General features: G+C 59.1%; 9 protein-coding genes across 9 annotated transcripts; 5 read left to right on the forward strand and 4 right to left on the reverse strand.

The window, feature by feature from the left end:
• Positions 1-615: 615 nt before the first annotated feature.
• ISF_01954 (hypothetical protein) lies at positions 616-1,935 on the forward strand (the record flags this gene model as incomplete). The annotated part of the gene is made up of 2 exons (XM_018845561.1): positions 616-1,497; positions 1,564-1,935. 2 exons carry the CDS (start codon positions 616-618, stop codon positions 1,933-1,935), a joined length of 1,254 nt encoding a protein of 417 aa, XP_018707284.1.
• Positions 1,936-2,495: 560 nt separating this feature from the next.
• Positions 2,496-7,376, reverse strand: ISF_01955 (ABC transporter; the record flags this gene model as incomplete). Its single annotated transcript, XM_018845562.1, has 3 exons — positions 2,496-3,926; positions 3,991-4,392; positions 4,443-7,376. 3 exons carry the CDS (start codon positions 7,374-7,376, stop codon positions 2,496-2,498), a joined length of 4,767 nt encoding a protein of 1,588 aa, XP_018707285.1.
• Positions 7,377-9,137: 1,761 nt separating this feature from the next.
• Positions 9,138-11,138, reverse strand: ISF_01956 (hypothetical protein; the record flags this gene model as incomplete). Its single annotated transcript, XM_018845563.1, has 4 exons — positions 9,138-9,946; positions 10,016-10,118; positions 10,181-10,776; positions 10,865-11,138. The coding sequence occupies 4 exons, from the start codon at positions 11,136-11,138 to the stop codon at positions 9,138-9,140; spliced, it is 1,782 nt and encodes a 593-aa protein (XP_018707286.1).
• A 4,940-nt stretch (positions 11,139-16,078) lies between these two features.
• ISF_01957 (sphingosine-1-phosphate lyase) lies at positions 16,079-17,933 on the forward strand (the record flags this gene model as incomplete). Its single annotated transcript, XM_018845564.1, has 3 exons — positions 16,079-16,179; positions 16,260-16,865; positions 16,940-17,933. The coding sequence occupies 3 exons, from the start codon at positions 16,079-16,081 to the stop codon at positions 17,931-17,933; spliced, it is 1,701 nt and encodes a 566-aa protein (XP_018707287.1).
• A 216-nt stretch (positions 17,934-18,149) lies between these two features.
• ISF_01958 (hypothetical protein) lies at positions 18,150-19,659 on the reverse strand (the record flags this gene model as incomplete). The annotated part of the gene is made up of 2 exons (XM_018845565.1): positions 18,150-19,221; positions 19,277-19,659. The coding sequence occupies 2 exons, from the start codon at positions 19,657-19,659 to the stop codon at positions 18,150-18,152; spliced, it is 1,455 nt and encodes a 484-aa protein (XP_018707288.1).
• A 937-nt stretch (positions 19,660-20,596) lies between these two features.
• ISF_01959 (hypothetical protein) lies at positions 20,597-21,060 on the forward strand (the record flags this gene model as incomplete). Its single annotated transcript, XM_018845566.1, has 4 exons — positions 20,597-20,666; positions 20,737-20,777; positions 20,834-20,896; positions 20,962-21,060. The coding sequence occupies 4 exons, from the start codon at positions 20,597-20,599 to the stop codon at positions 21,058-21,060; spliced, it is 273 nt and encodes a 90-aa protein (XP_018707289.1).
• A 118-nt stretch (positions 21,061-21,178) lies between these two features.
• On the reverse strand, positions 21,179-21,842 carry ISF_01960 (NRPS-like enzyme; the record flags this gene model as incomplete). The annotated part of the gene is made up of 3 exons (XM_018845567.1): positions 21,179-21,324; positions 21,350-21,788; positions 21,837-21,842. 3 exons carry the CDS (start codon positions 21,840-21,842, stop codon positions 21,179-21,181), a joined length of 591 nt encoding a protein of 196 aa, XP_018707290.1.
• Positions 21,843-23,894: 2,052 nt separating this feature from the next.
• Positions 23,895-24,559, forward strand: ISF_01961 (hypothetical protein; the record flags this gene model as incomplete). The annotated part of the gene is made up of 2 exons (XM_018845568.1): positions 23,895-24,104; positions 24,344-24,559. 2 exons carry the CDS (start codon positions 23,895-23,897, stop codon positions 24,557-24,559), a joined length of 426 nt encoding a protein of 141 aa, XP_018707291.1.
• Positions 24,560-25,499: 940 nt separating this feature from the next.
• Positions 25,500-27,168, forward strand: ISF_01962 (cellobiose dehydrogenase; the record flags this gene model as incomplete). The annotated part of the gene is made up of 4 exons (XM_018845569.1): positions 25,500-25,542; positions 25,684-26,495; positions 26,573-26,760; positions 26,817-27,168. 4 exons carry the CDS (start codon positions 25,500-25,502, stop codon positions 27,166-27,168), a joined length of 1,395 nt encoding a protein of 464 aa, XP_018707292.1.
• Between the last annotated feature and the right edge of the window lie 207 nt (positions 27,169-27,375).

Consider the following 27,375-nt stretch of genomic DNA (forward strand, 5'->3'; position numbering starts at 1 on the left):
CAGTTTGCCCATCGCAGTTCGGACAACGCTACATCGACGTCGACGCTGCTACCAGTACATGACCACGGAGAAGTCGATGCCCCCAATAATCCTTACGGTCTGGCCTCTCAACTCCCCTGCCCACCACTCGGCCGCTCTACTGGTAGTCACGCGTTCGCCCGCAGCACCACCAAGCAACCGCGCCGTTTGATCTCCCTGCCTGGCCACGAGCTCCCAGTTGCAGAAGCTTCAAACCATCTCGACAGACAATTGACACGCCACCCCCGCCAGGATTAGCGCCACGCTCTACTCCACGGTAGACGCAAAGGCCACTTTTTTCTTCCTCTTACTTGGAAGGAAGTGGCATAGCTCTGCAGCAGCCTGCATTGCTGTAATAATCCTGAAGGCTCACCCACCAGCCCAGCTGCATCTTCACACTGGCGGTGTGTCTCGCAAAAAAATCAACGAGGTTGGGCACTGACAGGGCAGCCTCAACGTGCAGCCTTCCCCTTCCCCCCGGCCCAGGGGTCGCAGGGAAGCGCCGGGGAAAGTGGGCTCGAAACTCGAATAGAACGCGTAGGGGATTCCTGGTAGTAATCGAAAAAATTCCTTGGCCAGCGACTTCTCCCCTTGGATATGGAATGGCTGAGCGAGGAGTGGCAGCAAGCGGAGGACCACGACAACGATATGCACGCGGTAGAAGCCCATAACCACCACCACCAGCATGGATCCAGCTTTCGCAGTCCTGTAGCGCTGGATCGCCGCAGCACAGCCGGGAGCAGCACCAGCAATGGGCCGGCGCCAAGTACCAACAGCTTTCGAAGCTCGTACGAGAGTTATCACGAGCTACACGCGCCGTTGTCGCCTCCGTCACACCTTGTCCACCGCCAGTCGAGTCCCAGTGTCGTCTCCAGCCTCAACTACTCCTCCGTCCCTGGTGGATGGAGTCCTCTCCATCGCCAAACCTCGTCGACGCCGTCTCCGAGCCAGGTCGCCGCCGCGGCGAATACGCGCGACACCTGCAGCGGCCGCAATGAGCTCGCGCGTCGCTTAACCCTCCTCGCGCAGCGCCTTGCATGCGACGACGACATTGACGAGCTAGCGTTCGCTAGCCAGCTGGAGCAGATGGAAAAGGCCGTCAGCCCGCCGTCGTCCCCGAACCCTCGACGACGACAGCTTCCACAGCACGAACAACGTCAAGCCGGCAGCTCGTCCAATTCGCAGACTCCCAATCCGCAGACGCCCAAGTCACCTCCACCGCGGAGCGAAACCGAATCTGTGCTCGGCTCCCCGCTCTCCATGATCCGATCGCAGTTTTCCGACTTGTCGCTGGTGTCCATGCGCGAACGAGAGCGCGAACGCGAACAGGAGCGCCTGGCCGAGGAAGAGCGTGCGTCACGCGAACGAACATGCATCGCAGAAGCGCAGGCCAAGCAGCTGATCGCTGAAGCCAACAAGCTCAACGAGGAGCTCTCACAGGTAGCCGAGAACCTGAAAGCTCGGCAAGAAGAGATGGAAGTATGCACCCGACTTCGCTCACCGTTTCCATTTCGAGCCCTCTCAGCTAACCACTTTTTTGCGCAGCACATCAACCTCCTCCTCGTTGAGCGCACCGAAAGAGCGGCGGAGCGCATCGTCTTCCTGCAGAACCGCGTGGCCTACCTGGAGCGGGAGCTCGACGAGAATGACGACGAGCTGCAGCACCTGCGCATCTGCCTCAAGGCCGTCGAGATCCAGCTTCCGCCCAACCCGGACGAGGAGCTCCAGCGTTGCATCAACGTCTTCAAGGAGGACTTTCGCCAGCTCAAGCGGAGCCGCGCCAGCCGCGCCGCCAGCGTCGCCTCGTCCCGAACCTTCGTCACCTCGGCGCCGACAACGCCCAACCCGGGGAGCAAGCGGCTCCCCTCCACCTCCTATCAGATGTATACGACACCACCACGAAACGACATGAGTTAACATGCATATACTTGGCCTTCTTTTTTTGTCTCGACATGATACCACGAGTAGCGATGAAACGATGTATTTGTCTGCTTTTTGTCTGTCTTTTTCTCACGACTGCTTTTTTGGTTCTCACGTTTCTGATCTCTCCACGTCTTATATTGGTACACTATATTGACAGAAAAGTTTTCCTTTTTTCTTATGTTGACAGCACTTTGGCGAAACATCTCGGCGGCAATAATCCGTGCCGTTGTGTTTAGGATTCATTAGACTGCTTCAAAACGGTTCTGCTACTGCGACTGGACATGTCGTTCTTGGCTTCAGTTTCTCTCGGCATCATTTTGGTACCATTTCGTTGTGCTTTATCCTTCTATTTTTCTTTCTCTGCGCACTGAAGCAAGCATGATCTGCAGTAAACAAGCGCTGTATAATTTTACCCGAATGACATAATTTTATAACTTTCATGTGGTATTTGGAAAGAGAATAGGCAAAATGGACCTTTGGATATTTGCCCTCACATTCAAACCCCCGTGTTTGTGTCGTTGTTCACCGTTTGTCTCGTATTGCTTACATTCTCCTCAGAACAAGTCCCGAATCAATTGGCCAATGGACCTCTTCTTGGCCTCGCTATTCTCCTCGCATACGTTGTTCGCGCGGACCACGTTCATGAACGCGTTCGCCAGCGTCGCGCCACCGATGGAGTAAAATGCGATGCCCAGCTCGTCCTTGTTCTCCTCCAGCAGCGTCCACAGAGCAATTGCCGGCGGCAACCTCCGCCCCTTCGCCCCTCCGTCCTCCCCCTCCTCCTTCTCATCAGCCGCCGCCGGTGACAGCGTGAAGCGGATCTGGCCACGGAGCATGTCGCGCTCAAGCTTCGCCTCAGAGCCCTCCGCAGCCGCGCGCTCCCGTACCCACGCCCACACCGCCGCCATCTCCTCTTGGGACGAGTCCGGCGCCGAGCGGAGCGCCAAGCCTACGCTGTGGCCACCCCCGTGACGCCGCTGCAGCCGCGCCGTGGAGCCGACCGCGAGCAGGCGGCCCGCGGCCATGATGGCGGTGCGACCCGCCAGCCGGTCCGCCTCCTCCATGCTGTGCGTGGTCAGCAGCACCGAGTGCCCGCCGGCGAACTCCTCGACGAGCCGCCAGAACGCGCGCTTGGACAGCGCGTCCATGGCCGTGGTGGGCTCGTCGAGCACCAGCACCGGCGGCGCGCCCAGCAGCGCGATGGCCAGGCTCAGTTTGCGCTTGTTGCCGCCGGACAACCGCGCGGCGGGCGTGCGCGCGTGCGGCGCGAGGCCCAGCCGGTCCATCAGCCGGACGCCCTTGATGCGCGCGTACAGCGTCAGGTGCTGCTGGGTGCTGAGCAGGTCCAGGCCGTCGTGCTGCGGGCACACGCCGAGTTGTCGGCCGGCCTGCGCTCCGCCGCCGCCGAGGAGGATGGTGCCGTGCGTGGGGCGCAGCTCAGACTGGATCATGTTGACGAGCGTCGACTTGCCGGCGCCGTTGGGGCCGAGGAGCGCGAGAACCTCGCCGGGGCCCAGACCAAAGGTGACGTCGTCGACGGCGAGGTTGGCGCCGAACCGCTTGGTGACGTTGAGCACGCGCAGCGGGTCCGTGTCGGTGCGGAGCGCGCGGGTAGTCTCGGCGCGGACGTCATCGTCATGGTCGCCCTGCTGACCAGCGGCCGCTAGGTCTTGCAGCTCCGTGCTAGACGGGGACGCGGCGGCGGGCTTGCTGCGCGTCAGGATGCCCGGGAGCGAAATGTTGGGCAGGCCGCCGTCGACCCAGACGGAGAGGATGCCGAGCCAGACGACCTGGAGGACGAGGTAGAGGATGGGACCACCGTAGGCGTCCATGGCGCCCATCATCTTGGCGACGCCGTCGGTGCAGCCCAGGCCGCCGGCGTTGAAGCCGACGAGCAAGGCCCGGACAAGGTTCGCCATGGGGAGGAAGAACCCGAGACCCCAGGCGACCCCGTCAATGACTTTATCGGGTTGTGACAAGCTTCCCTGGAGGTTTTATGCGGTCAGCAAAGTTGGAGGTAGGTTTGGAAGCTGGTCGATGGACGCTTACGAAAACGGTGCCGAAGCCAATGGCAAAGCAGATGAGATTGACGGTTAAGGCCGTGAGGAACGCTTTCAAAGGCCCGTTGGAAACGTGACTGGCGATTTGGGCGACGAAGTTGCCGCAGACGGCATGCAAGGCGAAGATGAGGATCATGAGCAACGGCGAGCCGGTCCACCCGAGGATGGGGACGATGGCGATGGTGCTCACCACGGACAGGACGACGATCCAGAGGAGGTCGAAGAGCATGTAGGCGACCATCTGGGGTGTCCTGCGCACGCCGTTGGCGTATTGCAGCGAGCTCACGTTACTGCGCCGCTCGATGGCCGGGTACACGACGAAGAAGGCCGGGTACGCAGCCTGCACGAGGGCGATGAAGAGGACGAATATCCAGGCCCCGTCTTGTGTGTCCTGCCTACTTGTTAGTATTTACCGCCTTGCCGGTAAGGTATGTGACGTACCTTTGGTATCCTCGGCAGGGAGCCGTACGTGGTGGCGATCTCAATGTTGGCGGTGGCCTGGCTCCAGATATTGAGAAGCTTTGCGGCGGTGGGCTCCGAAATGAACGCCTGATACTGGTACGCAATGACGACGGGGTCTTCGGCGCCGCCGCTGCCAAAGTAGATGCCCTTCTCGAAGTAGCCCGTCTGCTTCTGCATGTACTCCAGCCAACTCCCCCTGCCAGCGAGCGCGTTGACGAACCCGGACGCCGCCACGACGCCGTCAAAGTCAGGGTAGCCGCGCCGCAGCGCCTCGAAGACGGTGGCGTTGGCGCTCGCCGGGCCGACGGTGAGAGTGTCGCACCCGCTCATCCGCTCGCCGCGCGCGCAGGCCTCGTCGTACTGCAGGCGGGCGGTCTGGCCCGGGACCAGGCGCGGCGCGTACTCGCCGCAGTCCGGGGCGACGACGTCCCGGGTCGAGGTCAGCAGGCCGCAGGTGGCGGCGACGACGATGGCGGCGGCGAGGAGCTGAGCCCACCAGACGCGCGGGAGCACCTGGAAGCGCTTGCGGAAGAGCACGCGGACCTGCGTGGCGAAGCTCGTCTCGCGTCCCGGCTCCATCGGGTGGTGATTGCGTTGTTCGTCGGACTCGGGAGTTGTCGTCATCGGCTTGGGGAGCGCCGAGTCGCCCCGGTCGCCGGCGAGGTTGAGGAAGATGTTGTCGAACTGCGGCCCAGCGACGGCGACGTCGTGGACGCCGGCGGCTGCAAAGGAGCGGGCGAGCTTGGCGGCGGCGGCGGAGTCTTTGGTTCTGTAGACGAGCCGGTCCTGGCAGGCCACGCCCTTCTCCTCCTGCAACTCCTCGTCCACGGCGAGGCTTTCGGGCGTGCGCTCGACCATGACCCTGTGGCCGCCGCCGTGGGTGGCGCTGAGCTCCGCGGGCGAGCCCTGCGCCCTGATCCGACCCCCCTGCAGGACGACGATGTGGTCGGCCAGCACGTCGACCTCGTCGAGGAAGTGCGTGGTCAGGACGAGGCTCCGGCCGGCGGCGCGGCTGCGCAGGAGCAGGTCCCAGATGGCCTGGCGGGAGAGCGGGTCGAGCCCGGAGGTGCACTCGTCGACGAGGCAGACGGCCGGGTCGCCCACCAACATGCACGCGAGCTGCAGCTTGCGCCGCTGGCCGCCGCTCAGATGCCGCGCCGGGCAGCCGCTCTTGCGCGCGAGGTCGCAGTCGGCGATGAGCGCGTCGATCCGCTCCGAGGTCGCCGGGTTGCCCTTGATGCCAGACCACAGGACGAGGTGCTCGCGCACGGTGAGCTCCTCCCACAGGACGTTGTGCTGCGGGCAGATGCCGACGCGGGAGGGAGCGGCGTCGAAGGAGACCCGGCCGGTTCCGCCGTCCATGCCGAGGAAGCCGCCGAGCATCTGCAGCGTGGTCGTCTTGCCGGAGCCGTTGGGGCCGACGAGGCACATGATCTGGCCGCGGTGGGCGTCGATGCTGACGTCGTCGACGGCGCGGTTGGTCCGCTTCCGGTCGCTGCCGCAGGAAAATATGCGCGTCCAGAAGCCGGGGCGGAACGTCTTTTGGAGGTTGGTGGCCGAGACGGCCGCCGCCGCAGGGCTGCTGCAGCTATCAGTGCCTTTGAAGTGCCTGCCTTTGAAGTGGATGCCATGCATGAGACACTCGACCAGCACGGCCAAGCCGAGATACACGACGGCCTGCACGGCGAGGATCCCAAGCAGCGTGGACTGGGTGACGTGGTACAGGTCCGGCGTCTGGCCGGCGCTGTCGCGGGCCGGCGGGAGGCTGGAGATATGCGCCGCGCGCCCCGTCACCTCCCACCTCGCCATATCCAGCAGGTACAGCATGTAGTTGCAGCTCGGGAAGACGGCCGACAGGCCCAGCACCGTGCCCGGCGCCGGCAGCGGCAGCGGCCGCGACGCGTGGAACTGGAACGCCACAGCGAGCGCCAGCGCGAAGACGCCGACGACGATGGCCGACACGCGCGCCCGGGAGAAGAAGGCCGCGGCGAACACGGCCGAGCTGTTCAGCGCCGTGCCCAGCAGCACCTGCCAGCCGATCAGCGCGCCCACCCCCGAGGCCGGGAACAGCAGCCGCTGGTAGAGCGCGCCAAAGGTGACGAAGAGCGGCAGGCAGGCGCCGTCGAGCACGGCGACCCAGCTCAGCGTGCGGGCGAGCGGCAGCGTCCAGCGTCGGCCGCGGCCCCCCATGCTGTCGAGGAGCGCGGAGACGCCGGCGTCGCGGTCGGAGCTGACCCAGCCGGCGATGGCGTACACGGCGACGAGGTGGCAGCCGAAGAGGACGAAGGCGTAGACTTCGGTGACGGTGCTGAGCGTGCCGCGGCGGACCTCGTCTGCGTCTTGGGACCACGTCGGGCCAAACGCAAAAGCCTCCACTGGGGAGGAGGTGGTGGTGGCGTTGGTGATGGCGGCGTTGACGGCGCGCTGCAGTGGCATGTAGACCGTCTCCAGGCCGCCGCCGTGCGCGCCGGTCATCGACGCGTCCGCCCGGATGGTGTAGTTCCAGGAGCCGGCGGTCGTCGTCCCCGGCGAGTCGCGGAAGACTACCGCGGCGTGGCAGTCGTCCGCGCCGCACCGAGATATCAGGTCCGTCTCGCGGTCGAGGCGTAGTAGCGGCGGCCGGTCCGGCGCGGCGGCGAGCCGGTCGATGACGGCGCGGATGTCGGCGCCGGCGTTGGGCGGCGCGACGACGGCGATGGTTCCGGTGATAGCGGGAGAGGAGGGTATGGCGGCGGGGAGCTCGGTGCTGAAGGTGTGCTCGGTCGGGCTGAGCCAGACGGGGAGGCGGGCGAGGACGGCGAAGACGACGAGGGGCACGGCGTAGAACTGGAGGAGGAAGCCGACGGGGTGGCGGAGGACGGTGACGAGGAGGTTCTTCCACATGAGGGCCGTGAGCTGGCGAAGAAAGGCCATGATGGGCAGAGGGAAGAATCGGGTAAAAAACTGTTATAGAGAAAGTGTGCTTGTGAAGTCGTCGACTTGGACGACGAGACTGACTTGGACCAAACACCTACTCTACTTATACCGCGGACCCGAGTCAAGGGCACCACCGGTCGTAACCAAAGCCAACATACCCTGTAAAACCCTGTAATACTATAACATCGCTTAAATCACCACCGCCTCTTTTTTCTACTTTTCCCCCGTCGCCTACTACCAGCCAAGCAGCACAGCCCTACGATGGTCGCTCTGCCCAGTCCAGCCCCCCCGTACAGGGTGGATAGGCGACGCGCGTACCGACGCTTCGTCCTCGCGCGCCCAGCCCTATAACCCGGGAATCTATTAGACTAAGTACATCGTGATGGATCTGACCCTATCCTAATCTGTCAAGGTCTTGCGAGATTGGGGACATTTCTTCCATCGGAACGTTTCTTGGCGGGGCGTCGGATGGGGAAAAGGCCAAGGCAAGGCGGAAAGAAAGGGGCGGGAGAGCTGGGGTACAAGGCGATTCAGGACTCCGGGGAGGCAACGTGAACGTGCTCGGGAAGCACAAGAATGATTGGTTCGTGTTCACCACATGCCAATCCTGAGACGTCCCTAGTTTATGATTATTGGTGAGCTTTTGATCACGGTTCTTGCCATCCGCTGAGCGTTCCCGTGGGGAAAGCCGTTCGCCCCGGCCCCGGTCGCCGTGCCCGGCCGGCCGCCCAGGGCAAGGGCTCGGCTACGGAGTGTTGAACAGCTAATGCGTCTACTGGACAAGCTTTTTGAAACCATTTTCTGTGCAGGGCTGCGCGGCAGAGTACGTCGAGCTTCTCATCTCATCCCGCCTCAAGATCGTCACGACTAACAGATACGAGACGCGGGCTGTCCAGCCTGATCTGCCTGTCAAGTCGCAGCCGATGATCGCCGATGATTGACATGAGTTGCTTGTTCGCCTCCCGGGATACTTGTTTACTCGCCCTCCGGCCTTGCATGCTTGTTCGCCTCCAGCTCTTGCATGAAGGACAGCTCGTCGTGCCTGATGCATGTAGGTGCACCCGGCTCCAAGACATGTACGTACGCTCACTCTCACGAATCAGCCTCAGCTACTTTCCGCACACACTCACACACTGCATGCCATGCCTGCTGCATCAGTTCGTTCCCTCACTACTGCCCATCTCCTCAGGACGGGCCGTCCTGCGTCGCCACTTTGCTCCCCCTGCGTGGCCTAGACCTCCCCGTCGCATCGTTCCCAAGGTGCGCGTTGGCAGGCAGATGGCTGCCAGACCGGCTGCACGAGAATATTGATGACTGATGGACACGGGCTCTTGCAGCCGCACGCCTTTCTGTCACGGATGTTTGTCTCGGAGGCTTCGTTCCCCTGCCAATGTGCGAGCCTCAGGCACCACCAGTATGCATGCACGCGTCCCGCCATCAGTGGGCAGGCTTCATGCCGTGAAGCCTGCCGGCTTGCTTGTTACATCTTCTCGTGCAGATGGAGCGGTCATTGGACGTGACTCAGAGTCTTTACTACGGCGGCCTAACGGAGCGAATGCCTGACGATGCGATGCGCTGCCTGCCTTGTCCGTCCAAATGTTCCCTCAGCACCCTCATTCATGCAAACTACAAGCACACACATCTCGGCAGTATCGAGACTAAATTAGGCCGTTCATTCATTGCGCACTCGTGAATCGGTCCAAGCTAAAACTAGTATACTATCATCATACAGGCAAGGTAATACAGTTGCCGTCGCGTCTACGCCCGAGATCCCCGGGCATCGCGACGCCTGTGTCGCGGCTCATCGTAGCTGTCCGCGCTCCATCTGCGCTCCCCGCGACGGCGGTCCCTCTCCGACTCCTTGCCGTCCCGCTCCCGTCTGTCGTACCGCTTGGAGGAGCTCCGTCGCGGGCTCTCGCCCCGAGCGTGCGACTTGGACGCGTAGCGCGAGGATCCTCCCGACAACCGGTACTCGCGGTCCTTGCGTCCGCCTCCCTGGGGCACCATCACCGCCGCGGCATCGCGCTCGTAGTCGTGGTCGTAGTCCTTCCTGGGGCGATGGAGGTGCTCCTGCCGGCTGCGCGCGTCCGAGTGGATCAGCGGCTTGTTCTGCACCGAGGACGACTGCGCCGCCGGCCGGTCCGGGCTGCGAGAGGCAGAGGCGGCTTCGGTGGCGTACCGCCACTGACGCATGGTGTCGGTGAGCAGACGCAGCTCACTTGCGTTCGCCTCCGCGGGGAACAGGTACCGCGAGATCTGTCGCGGAAGCCTCCGCCGGCCGCGCTGAGCATCGTCGCCTTCCACCAGCGACGGGTCCTCGGGGCGGGCCTCGAGGTCAATGTCCGCAAAGACGCGGGCGAGGCGAACGGCCTCCTGGTCCGGGCACGCGCGGATGAGCGTGATGGACCACTGTACGAAGCCCTCGGGGGTAAGGGCGGGGATGTACGGCCGGCGGGGGCGACCTCCGGCGCTGTAGGTATCCTGAACGACGTGAAACTCGCAGTTCAGGGAAAGGAACACCCTCTCCAGGTTTTCCATGGCATCCCGGGAAGTCAGGCTAAACATCCCTGCACGGAAAGGTAAGCATGGTGTTGCCTGCAAGCCATGGAGGCTCCAGAGCTGGCTGAAGAACTTACTGACGAGGTTGATGTCCTCCCTGTCTAGTCCGTACCTGGAGTAGAACTTGTGCAGCTTCTCCGGCGTGACGACCAGCGAGTGAGTTGGCTTATACACCTCAATCTTGATGTTTTGTTAGCAGGCGTTTGTGACTTCTAGAGTGTGTATAAGACGCTGCAACTCACCAGGTGCATGGCCAGACCGCGCAGTGCGTCTCTCATCTTAGAGGTTGCCTTGCCCTGGGGTGTGAACAGGGTCCCCCATCGGTCATCTTGCAGAGACTGCACAGCTCTCTCACGCGGCTGCGGCTGGTACGACCTTGTCTGCTGCTGCGAGGACACGCCGCCACTACCAGAGTGGCGCGCTGAGGCGCTGCGCTGTAGCACAGACGGCGGCCGGTCCGAGAACCGCACCTCCTTGACGATGGTAGGCGGCGACGAGGCTCCCACCACTACGGCGTGGGCTGCTGAGGGCGATGTGGGCGCTGAGGCAGAGATGGTGTGCCGTCTCGCTGGCGGCCTGTCCTGGTCCGACGACTTGGAGTCCTTCTTTCCGGGGGGGGGCGGTGTGAGGCGGTCGTCACTTGAGGCCGGAGTCGGGCAGTCCTCTTCGGCCTCGGACTCTGTGCAGTCCTCCACGGTGGCCTGATATCGAGCCGCGCTCTTGATGGTGGCGGCTCCTTCAGGCGGTGTATGAGGGGGGGCGCTGCCGGCAGAGGCGTCGGTGGAAGTCGGCGCAGGAAGCGAGCCCTCTGAGTAGGCTCTGGAGAGGCGTGGATATGCTGTTGTTTGGGAGGTCAAGAAGATTAGCCATGCTTGCTCACGCAGTAGACGATATGGGGGTCGCCGCCGCTGGATCGGGTCACTCACCATGCATCAGGTCGTGCAGTCGGCGGGCCTGCTCGTTTTGAATCTCAACCGCCTTGTTGAAGTTCTCGACGAGCAGGTCCACCTCGGCGGCGCCCTCCATCAGCTGCTGCTGCTCGCCGGTGCTCGGTGCGAACGGCCGGGCATCCAACGCGACAGCCCGTAGCACTGGGGACGCGTGACTAGACGGCGGCGTTGCTGCAATCACCCGTTCATCATAGGATGGGAAGTGCTGCCGTTCGTCATGGGTCTGGGGATAGACGAGACCGGGGGCCATGGTTGTGGTTCATGTATGGGGAATTGGAGAAGAGGGAAAGGTGGTAAAGCTGGGGCTACTTGATGTGATCAAAGAAGAGCTGAGGCAGAAGAGCGTGTCTTGACATTCCAATCATTGATGTTGTAGCGTGTATAAGACAAGAGAGGAGGATAGACTTTCGAGACGGCAGGGTGCAGGTCGGTATTATATCTTGACGTGACTGTACGTGGTGAAGTAGGAGCAACCAAGCATGGGCAAGCAAGGCACTCAAGCCCAGACCCGTCATAGCATACAATACTCACACACACACACACTCATACTCTTACACGCAGACACGCAGACACGCAGACACATACATGCGCAGCCACCTGTCTGTCAGTCTTGGTCCCCTTTGTTCTGACACCGCCCCTGTCCTTGTCCCAGCCCGACTGGCACACTCACTCTCATCGGCCACACCCGTCCGTATGTCTACACAACGACTTCTCTGAGTGAGGTGGTGGTGGTGGTTGTGGTGGTGGTGGTTGTGGTGGTGGTGGCCCACGTGTCCACGCCCGGTCGCCTTGCTAGGACGCACGACATGTTGTAAGTAGAGGGAGGGGAGGGAGGAGGGAATAAGTAACAAGTGACTGAAGGAAAGGCGGCGCGAGCCGGTCGGAAGAGAGCCGGGTGACCTAGTCCCAGACCACGGTGCCAGACCAGCACCTCGGTATCGAAACGCCGGCCGCGGGCTTGATCTCTTTGGGACGCCCGAGCTTGGTGTATGGGGGGGGGGGGGGGTTCGTGTGAGTGGTGTAGAAGAGAGCATGCTATTCGTAGCCTTCCCAGAGAGCTTCGCCGGCGCTGCACCTCCGTTGGCACAGTGACTTGGCTTGTCCTGTCCTGTCCTGTCTTGTCTTGTCTTGTCCCCTTCCCCCATCATCTCACGAGACAAGACAAGACAAGACAAGTGAGGAAAGTGAGGCGGAAAGAAAGAAGCTGACAGCCGCAGCCACACACACAAGTGCTGCCTAGCGGTTTGGCGATGATGATTGAAGATGGTTGGTTGCTTTGGGTTATGACGGTGGCTTTTTTTCTTCCTGCATCTGTATCTCCCTACACAATTGGTACAGAGATGCCGCCCATCCTACACCCCCTTCACATTTGTGCATCTTGATGCTCTTATCCTCCCACCCCGGACTGCATAATTTTATGGAACTCGTCACCCTCCAGGATTAGTCGGTGAAGAAGGCCATGATACTTTATGCTTCTATTGCATGCATCATCGGCACAACTCGACTTCAGACTTGCATCGGTGCCTTAAGTTTCGCATAATGGATGGCTGCTCAGCCAGAACGTCATGCACAAAGAATCGATGGTTGTCTTCTGTCTTGTAGCTAGTCGGATACAGCACAGCATCCTTCCGGCTGCCTTTTCTTCCCAGGTGACTTCACTTTTTTGCCTTTCTCCTTCCCATCCCTCCCATCCCTCCCATCCAATAGGACGTTAGGCAACCGCCCGTACTGAGGCGTTTCCATTACCGCCTTTGTCTGGACGAATGAATGAGCTGTTCGGAACAGCCTCCTGCCCTGCCCCGTCCATTTGGCATTGCCCTCCACCCACCACCCATTTGTGCCCAGAAAGGCGACCCTGGACGTACCAGTCAGTACATGATATAGCGCCCCAGGTATATCCAGCCTTCTTCATCGCGGGAACTACCTGCATCCATCAACAAGATACTCCCTCACAGATGCGTATACGTACTTCATAGTCAACCTGGACCGGTGGATGGGCTGAGCCGCCGCCACCCCATAGTTACCCAGACCATCAGGACATCTACGGAGTAATGATACGACCTGCATTAGCTCCAAGGCGAAGCCATCCATTTTCATTCTTCGCCTTCTTGACAGTTCTAGTTTCATTCAACATCAGCCTGGGCGCCTACTTGAACTTGCCACTGGGCATGGGCATCGTCACTGGCCCTCATCAACCGCCAGCAATCCTCCCCCTCCCCCCCCCCCCCCATTCTTCATCCTACTTGCCACCCCCGATATTTGGCAGGCACTCTTCTGGTCAAAACAAGAGGGTGGTGAGACACACAAGACCTAGAGGTAGATTTTCTATGTAGCTGGGCTTTTTGCTTTTTTCACCGACCATTCAGCCATCTACGTCCTCTTGCATCTGCTTCCTGGTTGACGTGTCCATTGTAGTGGCTGGGGCCCCCCCCCCCCCCCCCCCCCACCAAGCAAAAGTCGACAGCTCATAGTCCGTCAGACCCTTCTATGCGGTGACACTGGTAAACAATGTAAGAAAAGTGCATTTGTAATTACTGTGACAAAGAAGCTCATGCACCACAACATATTGCCGCCACCGCCAGCCACTTGGGAGACGAATCTTTCAATCTATCGGCCACCTGCAAACTGTGCTTCTTCATATCTGCAATTTTTACCCATTACAGAACTGTGAACTCGAACGGTTCTTCAATCCAGTCAGGGGGGTGCTGAATCCGGGGCTGCCAAGCAAGCAGGCCGTCGCTGAGACTTTTTGGTCACAGACCGACTTGTTTCGTCACAAGCCGCAGCAGCCTGATGACGTCCTGGGCATCACCCTCACCCATCATCGCGACCTGATTACCCCAAGGCAGACTAAGAGCGCGAATTTTTCAACTTTTTTATGTTACAGTCACCCATTATCATTCGTTCTGCGATAGCAGGCCAGGCGCTAGGTCGGTGCCTGGCTGCAGCCAAAAACCATGCGCAGGGCCTGTCACCGCCAGATTCAGCAACCCCGTGAGCGTTTCTGAAAACAGACAGATTTTTCAGTCAAGGCCCTTCCTTGGTTTCTTCTCCAACCTGTCCAGTCTTGGTGGTGTAGCCAAGAGCTGGTTGTCTATCTGACAGTCGTCAGTCATGGCCGTAGCTGAAATCGCAAGGCGGCGATGCGCTGTTCCGAGTGTGACGTGCATTATTTATTATTAACGTGTTTGCATTGCATAATGAAAATCTCAAGATCAGTCACTTTATCACTGGAATCCTAGCTCGCAGATCCAGCATTTCTTGTCCGCTGCGTTGCCACTGCGGATAGAGATGGCTCGCGCACACTTTCCGCCAGTGCGGAAACATGCATTCATCAAAGTCGGAATACGGAATACAGCTTGCAGGCTTCCCTTGCAAATATCGTAACTACGGCGATTCTAGAAGCACACCTTGCAAAAGGACATACGTCCAGGAGATGAAAAATATACAGAGGATGTAAAAGATATACAAGACAAGAAGATCCAGTAGACGGAAAAGACGGAAGATGTGGAGGCCATAGAAGACAGAAAATGTATGTGAATTGTTTTTTTTTTTTTAGAAAGGTACGAAAGGTAGAATGTATGCATAAGAAAGATGAAATTTATTAGTATCGAGGTAAAATTGCCGGCAATGGCGCATACTAGGCTCCAGGGCGAATGTAAGTGCTTCTCGTTGGGCGTCGTGTTGTTATCCTGAATAGCCTCTTCAACGTTGCACTTTCTGGATTAGAGGTGCTCATATAACATCTGTATTTATTTAGGTTTTCGTCGATAATTCTGGACCCGGTACACCTCGTTGGGTTCTTGCGCGGTGAGTAACAGAGGCATGTATATGTATGTATATTGACAACAAGGTAGCATCTACATACAGTTCGGCTGTCGTGTGAGTTGCGATATAGAGGTTACTCCGTAGTTGCACCAACGAGGGTGCACTAGAAGAACATGACAACAGAGGATGCACAAACGAATCACGGGTCATCCATCAAGGCACAGCGAGGAATTCTCCGCATCCAATGCCCAAGTTTGGGTGATGAGATCGATGCCCTCACTGTAGCCCTCCAAACGTTGCAGGGACTGGCTTGCCCAAACGGGATGCTCCGGTGTCTGGGCTTGTAGTGGGAGTCGTGTCTGGGCCGAAAGGAAGCCAAAGGAAGAAAAGAACTACAGAAAAGATCAGAGAGCAAAAAAAAGGTAAATTAGCCGCGCTCCGCTTTAACATGATGCAAGTCATTTATAAAAGGACAGACCATACGAACGCATGGGTAGGGGTCCTTTTCCTCTGGTTCTTGTTGGTGCTGGTCAGAGGACTCCTCTCAGGGCACATGTCAGGCCCCAGCAGAGCAGCTATTTGATGGAGCTGCCGTTATGGGAAAAGCCGAACTCCACGAGCACATGTGATTGGTGCGACGCCATTTCCATGTGGGGCAAACCGAGCCGCTGGCGTTGGGCGCCGCGCTGCCAAACGAGCTATAGGGGCAATTCGGGGAGGGACTATATCATGGATTTCGCCCTCCATTCGTTCTCATATCGCTGCTAAGCCTGAAAGCGGTTTAGCAAGTTGGACCTGAGGCGCAAACTTGGCCTGCTTGCTTTTGCACTGCTGCAACGTGGTAAGGGGAGTTGCCGGCACCCGAGTCGGCCGGCCCCACAATAAAAATGTCCAAGTACAGGCTGTCGCCCGCCTCCCGTCTGACCAGCCCTGGCCGGCCGACTCGATTGACCTCTGCGAGGGTTTGCGGCCATGTGAAGAGACTTACAGCGAGTTCAAAGAATTTGAACTTCATTTGCAGCGACTGGCAGTGAGTTCGGAGCGATGCTAACCTAGCTGGTCTTGTAATCTTAACTCGGCCGAACTCCACGCACGTTCAACCTAGGTAACTCAGTACCCTTCTCGGCACGTATTTACCCACCACGACCGAGGTACCAGGTACAGCCCTCCCATAGTGCCACCAATATTCGACGTCACCAAGACACGCCATAACTTTTTAATCCTCCCCTCCCTCGTAGCTTTCTCTCTTCCCTCCTTTCTCCTCCTCGTCCCATGTTCGACATGCCCATCCGAGGGGTCCCATTGCTCTAACCCTCTCTCCTATTGGTCCTCCGCATTAGAATCATCGCTTTCCGCCGTCGTCGCCGCCCGTCGCTCCCGCGATCCCGAATACCTCATATATAGCCGAGGCCGCCCGCCGTCATGCCCGGCTCCTCGCGCATGCCCATCAGCCTTCGCGGCTCCGGCGCCCTCAAGCCCGGCAGCTCGTCGGCTCTATATCTGGGCCTGCTGAACCTCGACCTGTAATAGACCCCTCCCTCCTTCAATTGCCGACCAGACCGCACTCGCTAACCTCGGGACAACGCGCTTCCCCCCTCAACAGGCTCCGCAACATCATCTTCTTCTACTTCGTCTCCCGCTGGACGCGACGCCTCTACTGGAAGCTCCGGGGCCGGGGCGTCATTGGCGCCATACTCGAGCTCTACCGCGACGTGCGGCGCGTGCTGTACGGCTGGTTTCTGCAGGCGCCCGGGGTGCGGACGCAGGTGCGGGCCAAGGTCAAGGAGTCGCTGGACAAGATGGCGGCCAAGCTGGTGCCGCCGGCGCAGACGCGGTACCTGACGCTGCCCAAGGAGGGGATGCCCGAGGCGGATGTGCGCGCAGAGCTGGACGCGCTGGCCGGCATGGACCACACGCGCTGGGAGGACGGCCGCGTCTCGGGCGCCGTCTACCACGGCGAGGCCGACCTCATCCGCCTCCAGACCGACGCCTACGGCCTCTTCACCGTGTCCAACCCGATCCACCCGGACGTCTTCCCGGGCGTCCGCAAGATGGAGGCCGAGGTCGTCAGCATGGTGCTCAACATGTTCCACGCGCCCCAGGGCGCCGCCGGCGCGTCCACCAGCGGCGGCACCGAGAGCATCCTGCTTGCCTGCCTGGCCGCCCGCCAGAAGGCCTACGTCGAGCGCGGCGTGACGGAGCCTGAGATGTGAGTGAACGGACACCGCGGGGCTGCATAATCTTTCTGTCCGAGCCAATTGTCACTAACGCAACAGCACGCAGGATCCTCCCCATCACCGCACACACAGCCTTCCGCAAGGCCGGCGACTACTTCAAGATCAAGGTGCACTTTGTCGACTGCCCCGCGCCCAACTACCAGGTCGACCTGCGCGGCGTCTCGCGCCTCATCAACCGCAACACCGTCATGCTCGTCGGCTCCGCGCCCAACTTCCCGCACGGCATCATCGACGACATCTCCGGGCTCGCGCGCCTCGCCGTGCGCTCCAAGCTGTGGCTGCACGTCGACTGCTGCCTGGGCTCCTTCGTCATCGCGTGCCTCGAAAAGGCCGGCTTCGAGTCGGAGCCGTTCGACTTCCGCGTCAAGGGCGTGTCGAGCATCAGCGTCGACACGCACAAGTACGGCTTCGCGCCCAAGGGCAACTCGACGGTGCTGTACCGCACCGCCGCGCTGCGCACCTACCAGTACTACGTGTGCCCGGACTGGTCCGGCGGCGTGTACGCGTCGCCGGGGCTCGCGGGGTCGCGCCCCGGGGCGCTCATCGCGGGCTGCTGGGCGAGCCTCGTCTCCGTCGGCGAGGCGGGCTACGTGGACGCGTGCGGCAAGATTGTGGGCGCGGCGCGCAAGATCGCCGATGCGATCCGCGAGTCGCCGGCGCTCGCCGGCGAGCTCGAGATTGTCGGCCGGCCGCTCGTCTCCGTCGTGGCCTTTACGGCGCAGACGCTGGACATTTACGACATTGCGGACGCCATGTCGGCGAGGGGCTGGCACCTCAATGCGCTGCAGAACCCGCCGGCGATCCACGTGGCGGTCACGCTGCCGATCACAAAGGTCTGGGCGAAGCTGATCAGCGACTTGGAGGCGGCGGTGGAGGAGGAGCGCGAGAAGGAGCGCGTGCGAGTGGTGGAGGGCAAGGGCGCGAAGGGCAAGGCGGTCGGCGACTCGGCGGCGCTGTACGGCGTGGCCGGCTCGCTGCCCAACAAGAGCGTCGTCGTGGACCTGGCGACGGGATTCCTTGACCTGCTGTACAAGGCGTAACTCTAGTTGTACGTATCTTGTTTTGGATAATTCTTTTTGGAATTTTCTTTGGATGTTTGTTGTTATATATATCTTTGGATGTTTGTTGTATATTCATTAAGCCTTTGATGCTCCCCCCTCCTTCATCGTTTTCGATTTTGATTGTCAAAAAGTCTTTGTGGTTTACCCTTGCCCTGGAGCGCATACAGAAGTGTCCGCCCAACAGACAGTTCTCATTCACTCCTGCAGCAGCTTCCGCAGTGCCGCCGTGGAGGCTTCCCGCGCTTCAGGCGACAAGTAGTCGCTCTGGTCAGCGCAGGAGCACGGCCCGAGCGGCGAGTCGTACATGTAGCAATCTGAGCACCAGTTCAGCCTGATGCCGTTGGCGAGCTCCAAGACGGGCTTGCAGTCCCAGGTCTGCATGCATCCAATGTCAGCCAGCGCCTGCCCAGAGAACCTGGCCAACCTTGTAGCCTTTCGCCACGCATGGCCCTGATTGCGCAGGTCACCGTCGAAGTTGCGCAGCACGGCGAGGACCTCCTCCCTCGGCCTGTACGGAGCGTGCGACACGGCCATGACGCACCACCAGAGGACGGTGTTGTACACCAGGGGCAGGCAGCCGCAGTCGGTGGCCTTGTTGAAGTTGTCGTGGATGGCCGCCGGCCAGTCAACCTCGGGGAACGCATTCACGATGTTGTCGTGCGTGTCCGTCCGGTCCTTGAGCCTGTCGCAGATGTCGCTCAAGGCCGCGAGGTGGCCCCATGTCGCGACGTGTCCCGGGCAGTCGAGCTCGCCGCCCCCGGCGAGGAGCAGGTCGAGCGTGCGGCCCCAGCCGTGCCCGGTAATAGTCCAGGCACGGTAGTTGAGGGCCTCGTTGAGGGACAGCAGCCTGAGCAGGCCGGCTGGGTCGATGCGGTCCTCGACGCAACGCCTGTCCAGCGCGGCGCCGACGGCGCAGCCGGCCACGTCGCCGGTGACCATGCCCGAGAGGACGTCGCGGCCAATTCCGCGCCGCGGGAGGTGCTCTATTGCCTCGACGGTGATGGCGAACGGGTCCAGCGCGGCCCACGCGTCCTTGCCGTACTCGACGCACACGCACGCATAGTACAGGTTGCCCGACCAGAGGGCGTAGGCCCCGCCCATGATCTCGCCCCAGACCATCATGCTCGCTGCGGATCTTCCAAGGCTGTACGACGGCGTGAGCGTCTGCATCCACTCGACCACGTCGAGGTTCCCCTTGGCGGCCCGCGCGGCGCCGGCGGACTTGGCGAGGTGGTGGTCCTCCGGCGAGGACACGGCGCTCCCCAGCCTCCGGACCCAGGCGTGCCAGCTCCCGCGCGCGGGCGTTGCCGCTCTCCATCAACTGGACCACCCAGGCGATGATTGCAGAGGGCGACCACTGCCGCATGCCTATGGCGACGGCGTACACGGCTCCGCAGGGCACACCGCGAGCGGCCCGGCAGGCCGGCAGGCCGAGAGCGCCGGCTTTGTTCGCGCACCGGCCAAACGTCTCCCGCAAGGGCATTTTGAAGGCATCCGCTGACGATGTGCAGAGGTTAAAGTCGTCTTCGTTTTTCGTACGGTCCAGTGCAAAGACGCTGCGTGTAAATTCGTCGTTGTATAAGCTGCTGTCGAAGTGCGGAGGCAGCTCGTCTGACCCAAGAGGGTGGCTGATCAGGTCTCGGACGGCTCGGCGTTGAGGGGCCGAACCAATATTTTCGTCCCAGTATGAATATGAATCGGTCATGGTGTCGCAAGAAGCTCTGAAAAAAAAAATTCGAGTTTACGAGTACAAAGTCCAAGACAATGGTGAGAACCAGTGGATGGCTAGCTTAGACAGCAGCAACTGTGGAAAGTGGACGAGATTTATAGCCATGTAGGTGGTAATAGGTACTACGGTATGTTGCAAGTTTCTGCATCAAAGGGCGACGAATAGCAAGGCATTGAATAGCATACATGCGCCAGTTAGATATAAGTGACACTGCAGGCCCGCAGACTGAGTCCCATATGCACATCAAAGGGTCCAGTCTGAGACTCGGCTCGATCGTAGTGTATAGAGACCCGAATCTGGCTGCAAGAAAGGTAGTAATGAAGCGAGAACTGATTCAGCTCCCGGCGGAAGCCCCTCCACCGCCTGCATGATTCGCCCGAAGTGGTATATCAGAAGCAGGCCGTGCCGCCATGCTGCAGGATGAATCCTTCTGCAAGACCAGTCCTTCTTGAGCTGGGAGAATAGCCTCCTGGGCTCTTTAAAATGACATGTCGCCGAATGTTCCGTCGATCCTTTCTCTACTTTTCTCTACTAGCGATGCTTGCTGTGTTGATCGGGAGATGCCTCGGTATGTACGGTAGCCGCTCCGAGTGCAAGCCACATTGTGGCACATTGTAACCTCGAGAACAAAACTTTCCACAATCAATCCATAAAGCCACACAATTGGACCGAGAGCCCATTTGGTTGCTTGACTGTCAGTCTGAATCTTAGTCTTGCAAGATAAAACTGTGGATTGTTTGTTTAGTGTGGTTTGGTGGTGACGGAGTCATGATGTAATACAAGCTAAAGCTGGGAGTACTTATAACGATAGAGCGGTACTGTGGCTCACCATTCTCAACACACAAGTTTTTCAACAAAGTGAATATTTCCCTAATTGAGTCCGTCACTTCTTTCAAGGTCATTCCTTATCAAAATGCCGTCCACCGAACACAACGAACCCTTTGAGGAGGGCAAGGAAAACTCCCACAGCCAGACTGATCCCAGTGCGTGTTCTCACAGCCAAGCCGGGAGTTTCTACACGTCCAGCAGAGACTAACTTGACATCTTGTGCAGAGGATCAGCGCTCCATTGCCAACAGACTAGCCGCGGAAACGGTATGCATTGCCGGCACTGTAAAACAATCACAGATCAATCACTCACACCGTCCCAGCGAGCCAGCGAAGAGGGCGACGTCCCCGAGACGGCGAGGATGAAGGAGGACCCTACCGCGCCGGTGAGTATCATCTATATAATCTCTTAGCAATTGCTCTAGAATCTCTTCACCTAACTCGACGGCAGGCGAGGGAGCACGGCAACGAGCCCTCGAGGGGCGCCAAGATTGACGCGAAGATTCAGCAAGAGGAGCAGGCCGAGCTGGAGCGCAAGGGCAAGGCATAGAGGCTTTATGGCGATCTGAACCTAAAAGATTTACATGATGATCTGAATTAGTCGACTACCTTGATTCGATATAGGCACATTGTAAAAGTATCAGTTACTACAACAACACCATCAACAGCTATGCACACGGCTCTCCTGGCAAGGGGATGCTGAAGACCTTTTTGCGGTTCCAGAACTCGATGTACCGGAGAAGAATGTCCGGGGTGAACTTGATAAACTGAATATCGGGACGGTCCGCCGTCGCCCGGGCCGTGTTGGTCGCGTCTACCCGGGGCGTCCACTGAGCGACCTCCCACCCGGGTCAGCCGGCCCATGACGCGCTCCTGGAGCACCGGGAGCATGCAGGCCAGCGCGCCGTCCGGCAGCTGCATCCCAAGTACTTCTTCGAGCCAGGCGTCGTAGCCAAGCACGCGCACCGGGTACCCCGCGCCGCGCAGCAGCGGCCCGATCTCCTCGATTGTGATGGGCCGGCTCTCGTCCGGGGACACGATGTTGAAGCAGCGGCTGAGGTTCTCCTTGGACGCGGCGGTGTGCGTCACCGCGTCGAGGACGTGGTCTAGGGTCACAAACTCGAAGCACTGGTCCCGCAGCAGCGGCATGGAGCCCATTCGGATGAAGCCGACGAGCATCCGGGAAACGAAGTCGTTGGGGTTGCCGGTGCCCGTCCTGCTGTCGCCGATGGCGAAGCCGAGCCGATGGACGGCGCAGGGAAGTCCGCGCCGCATCATCTGCCGGATGAGCATATATACCAGATTTGGTCAACTGCTGATACATACGACCATAGATAACAGAGAATTCGGGGTCTCGTCTGCTCCCCCATAGACAAGCTGTTAATCGGCAGATTAGTAGTTGGGTCGGTGACGACCAGCGAACACCGGCTGTTGTATGTTTTTTTTCTTTTTATATTTTTTCTTTTATTTTTGACTTTCTCCTCTCTTTTTATCTCCCCATCTCTCTAAGTTGGGACGGAGGCGTCTAGCGGTACGCAAGTAGCGCCTGCGAGACGCACGGCAACCTGTGAGACGACCTGATCCAGGCCGCGTCGCAGCAAGATGGCGACTGGCTCTTCTGCATCGAGAAGACCTTGAGACAGAAGACGGCTCGCGAGGCCCTCTGCGGCAGAGATGAGGCCAGAGTAGGTCAAGGAGCGAGAATCCTCGACTATCGCCTCAGCGTGGGGATTCTCACGGGCATCTTGCCGAAGTATCCGTTCCATTGAGCAGAAAAAGTGGTCCAGAAGGGGTGGGCGTTTAAAAATTCAGCATCAGGATGGAGTGACAGGAAGATCGCTGTGGAGGAAGGCCAAAGGCCGTTTGAGTGACGAAGGAACCGACGAGGCTAACGACTGTTGAACTCAAGTGTGAAAGGGCGAGGTTTACTTGAAATAAATGTTTGAGATGCTCTTTTACAGCCTTCTATATATTCGAGAGTGACCTGCTTTCCCTCCTCATCCGAGATGGTAGGTAGTCTGCTGCCTCCTGGGCTTGCGGCATGTCAGACGCCAGGCCCGTAGCCGAGATCGCAGATACTTGAAAGTTCTCGGCCACACCAGGGCTCATGTATGTATGGAAGGCTGCAATCGGCCTGAATGCGAGATTTGGGCTGCTTCACACTTCAGAACTGACTACATGGAAGGCTCTGGGCTTTCGACGCGCCAGCAATAGGGCGTTGTTAGCCCGCGAAACATTGTGACGGAATGCGGGATAATCGATACCCGGCATGTTACGACTACGTAAAAGTAATATGGAAATAGTGGAAGCCATAAAGGTTTGCGGAAGGTGTAAGTTGCGATGTACATAGCGCACGATGCGTGTCTAGGCCGACGGAAAGCGTGTCTCTGGCGGTTGTCGTGAGGCACTTCTGCCGTGAACTCATCCATATCGTCTGCCCATGCTGACACATTGCTTCTGCCAAAGTGCTGTCATTTCTTGGCGCTGCAAATGATATCCAACGTCAGGTTCCAGACAGGTGGCAGCTGGCGGATGGTACATGGATACATGCAGCTGAAAAGCTCTTGCAGAGAGGAGAGGGTCTCGACTCGCGATCAAAGCAGTGCCAAGGGACAATCCGGATCTCAAGGGGGTGACACTAAGACAGCAGTGCAAGTATGGAAAAATTGCTGTAGAAGGGCAAGATACAAAAGTCGAGCGGTTGTCCACTGTGCTGGGGGTATCCAGCGCGACAACCATATTACAAGGGCAACCTCTTCCTTTTGCTGCTCTCCATATCGGCCGCAATCACATCCAAAATGCCGAACAACCACCCCTCTACGGCAGAAGCTGGCATCGCCTCGTCACTTCTGAGTTCCCTTGAGGCAGGCTTGGAACATCGCCGGCGGCAGGGAAAAGCTACCATCTACTGCCTCCGGCGCATCAGCCGGGACTCTCCGACTTTGGTCCCAACGACATTCTGGGCCTACGCACCAACAGATATGCGCGACGGCTGTTCCTGGAGCTGCTGGCTTCTCGGCCCGACTTCTTTCTCGGCGCCGGGGGGGGCAGCCGAAGCCTCGACGGGTCGCACCGCGAGGTGACAGAGCTGGAGCGCTACCTCGCCGACTTTCACGCGGCTGACGAGGCTCTCCTCTTCAACTCGGGCTACGAGGCCAACTTTGCCCGCTGGAGACGCTCCCACGACCGGGCGACGTGATCCTCAACGACCAGGAGATCCATTGCGAGCATCCACGATGGGATCAAGAGCAGCCGTGCGTCTGAAGCTTTCGCCTTTGGACACAATGGCGTCGCATCCCTGACGGAGAATCTGCATGATATTTTCCGGTCTTCGTCTCAGATTAGAGAGGGGAAGAAGACCGTCTTATAGAGTCCCTCTATAGCATGAGCGGTCTCATGTCACTGGCCAATGGCATGGTAGACACGGTCAAGGGGATGCTTGACAACTACACGCTCGTCATAGACGGAGCCCATTCAACAGGCCTCATGTGCCTCATGGGGCCTCATGGTTCTGGATACACTCGTCCCTTGGGACCCGAAAACGAGTACCTGATCCAGGTGCAGGCGAATTCCAAAGGGCTGGTGCCAGCGGAGGTGTGTCGTAATGCGATGATACCAGGGCGTCAGTCATGTGCCCGACGCTGATTCTTGTCATCAGCAGTAGTTCTTTGCCATAGGAAGGTCAAGGAATATTTGACCAACTACGCTAGAAGTTTCATTTTCTCGACCGGCCCTTAGTTTCCAACCGTCGCCACCATCCGGGCCTCTGTCGAGACGCTCCGCAGCCAGGAGGGCGACACGGCAAGCCACCGTCCAAATCTACTATCCCCCAGACGCAGCAGTCCTCACGGCTGTTTGCAGCCCAGATACCAACCTCGAGACCGGATAAGGCTCTTCCACAACCTCGCATCGCAACACGCGGACTGGGACTCTATGCGAGGAGCCGGCGTGCTGAGGCTACCAACTCTCTGCTCATCGAATCCGCTTCAGAAACACATTCCTGTCATCCCGTTGATGATGGCCGCTGGGCTGTCAACATCGCTCAATAAAGAGCTTGAAGAAGCCGGTTTCAACACGCATACCGCTCTATTTCCGGTCGTGCCACAGACGCAGAGCCCGTCCGCTGCATGCTGCATTCGTTCAACACGCCAGACGAGATTGCGCGGTTCCTCGATGACATGATGAACTGGGCTGTGAAGCAGGCATGCAATCGCGAGAAAGCTGTGGTCAAGGGAAAGCTGTGAGATGAAGCTGTATATTTGCTGGCAGCTTGCAGAAGGGGGAGGCGAGAGGATCAAGCCACTCAAAGGGCAAGCCACTCAAAAGACAAGCCACTCAAAAGACAAGCCACCAAAAAGGCAGCCACGCGAAGGATAGCCACTAAAAAGGGGCTGAATTGCAATGCGAGCTCCACAGAAGGATCCCCTGGATGTCAGTTGGATGGCACAGATGGCTCCACAGGAACAATGCACTGCTCAGGTACAGGATGAATGATGAATGCATGAATAAGAACAGGAAACGTCAAGGTAATATCAAACAAGAATGATGGGATGAAACGCGGGTGACGGGGTCAAAATTTTTATAATTAGTGACAAATTGGGGAACGCAAGTGTCCTCTCACAGCATCATCCCATGTCAAGGCCAGACTAGAATTGAAAAGACACGAAAAAGAAAGACCAGCCAAGATCTGCTAATACGAGTAACTACTAAACTACAACCAGTTAATAAAAGCAGTAGATCGGAGACTAAATCACCTCCTACCGCGCCTCACATACCAAAGCCACACTGTGCTCTCTCTACGCTCTGCGCCACCCCTGCGCGCGCTCCCCTCCTCGATTCCACAACCACAATTTCCTCCTTGTCTCCTTGCCTACGCCATCTTCCATTCTTTTTTAAGCCCTCTTTGCCTCTCTTTTATATCTATATAAAAACCTGCTATTTATCAAATCAATCGCCCGCTCGCTCATGATTTAATCCATATCCGCAGCCATGCGTTCATCTTTGTTTTGGCGCTGCGCCGCCGCCGTTGCTGGTAATCGCGATCCCCTCCTCCCCCTGGACTAGAATCATCACCCCTCCCAGGCGACATTTCCCCAATCACAGGGCCACAAAGCGCACTCCTCCAGCCGATACCAATCTACCCTCGAAAAGCTAACAAAACTGCTCTCACCAGCCCTCGTACCCTCCTTCGCCACCGCCGACAACGCAGACAACCCGACCGGCCAGTCCACCTTCATCTCCCCAGACAAAGATCTCGGCTTCGCCTTCACAATCGGTGACGAGGATGTCAACGACTACTTCGTCACCATGCGCCTCCGGACGACGCGCTCCTGGGGCGCCATCGGCCTCGGCAGCCACGACATGGCCGGCGCGCTCTACTTCGTCATGTACCTCAACGACAAGGGCGACAACGTCACCTTCTCCCCGCGCCTCGCCTACGGCCACTACGAGCCGCGCTTCTACGACACCATGCGCTGGGCGTACCTCCCCGGCACGCGCGTCCAGGACGGCTACGCCACGCTCTCGTTCCGCTGCGTCGAGTGCCAGAACTGGCCCGGCGCCGACTCGGGCAAGGGCTACCTCGATCTCAACTCCAACAGCCAAAAGTCCATCTGGGCGCTGGGCCCCCGCCAGAAGATGCGCTCCGACGACCAGCGCGCGCCGCTGCGCTTCCACGAGTCCCACGGCGTCTTCAGCATCGACATGGCCCGTACCAAGGGCGCCGCCGACGCACCCGTGCTCACCGACAAGTCGGTCGACGACGGCATCACCCAGGTCGAGCACGCCACGGGGCTCTTTGACGTCAACTCGGCCATGCACGCCGCGCTCATGACCCTGGCCGTCCTCGTGCTCTTCCCGCTCGGCATCGTCCTGCTGCGCGTCGGTCGGTGGGCGAGCTGGCACGGGGTCAACCAGGCCGTCGCCCTCATCATCGTCCTCGCCGGCTTCGGCATGGGCATCGCTACCAGCTTCCATTACAATCGCGTACGTAGTCAAGACGCCGTCAAACAAGAAAGCTTACGCAAAGGAACGGTTGCTAACCCAAAATCACTACCCTGCAGTCCAAGAGCTTCAACTCGGCGCATCAAATCGTCGGCTTCCTCGTCATCGCTTTCCTGCTCGGCCAGTTCACCCTCGGCGTCATGCACCACCTCGAGTATCGACAGACGCGCGCTCCGACAAAATACGGCAGAATTCACGTTTGGCTCGGCAACGGCGTTCTCCTCCTCGCCGTCTTCAACATGCTATAGTAAGTCTTGGTTCCCTGCCTTTTCAAGTCACCTACGTTTCTGACCAGCACATCAGTGGTTACTTCTTTGCCATGAACTACTCCGCTGCTCTCGGCCTTTGCATCACCGTCATGGTGCTCTGCCTCGCCGCCCTGTTCTTTAGCATTCGCCAGGTCCGCGCCGCCAAGAAGCGCCGCATCGCCGCCGCTTTCGGTGCCGCCCAGGCCGCGTCCTACGGCGACGACCGATGGACAGACAATGAGCCTGGCACTACCACACGCGGCGATCACGATCACGATCCTCTTCCCAATCCCAGCGTCAAGAAAGCCCCCGGCTCGCCGTCGCCGTGGAAGAGCGGCAGCGGCCGCCTGTCTTCTGAAGAAGAGGGCCACGAACTGGGTACCAGGACAAACAAGCCGTTTTCATAAACGAAACTGTTTTTTTTTAGGTGTAACATATTTTTTGGTTTCTTTTTATTGAAAGTTGGGCGTTCTGGTGCTGATGGGACTGGCAGAACACATGTCAACGTGCTGTCATTTCTTGGGTCTCGTTTCTTCATTTCAACCATATGCAGCAGTTTCTTTCTATGCAGCAGTTTCTTCAAGCAGTTCCTTTCATATTAAGTCAGGTATTTG

Source organism: Cordyceps fumosorosea (assembly GCF_001636725.1).
Source record: "Cordyceps fumosorosea ARSEF 2679 chromosome Unknown scaffold_3, whole genome shotgun sequence".
Lineage (NCBI taxonomy): Eukaryota > Fungi > Ascomycota > Sordariomycetes > Hypocreales > Cordycipitaceae > Cordyceps > Cordyceps fumosorosea.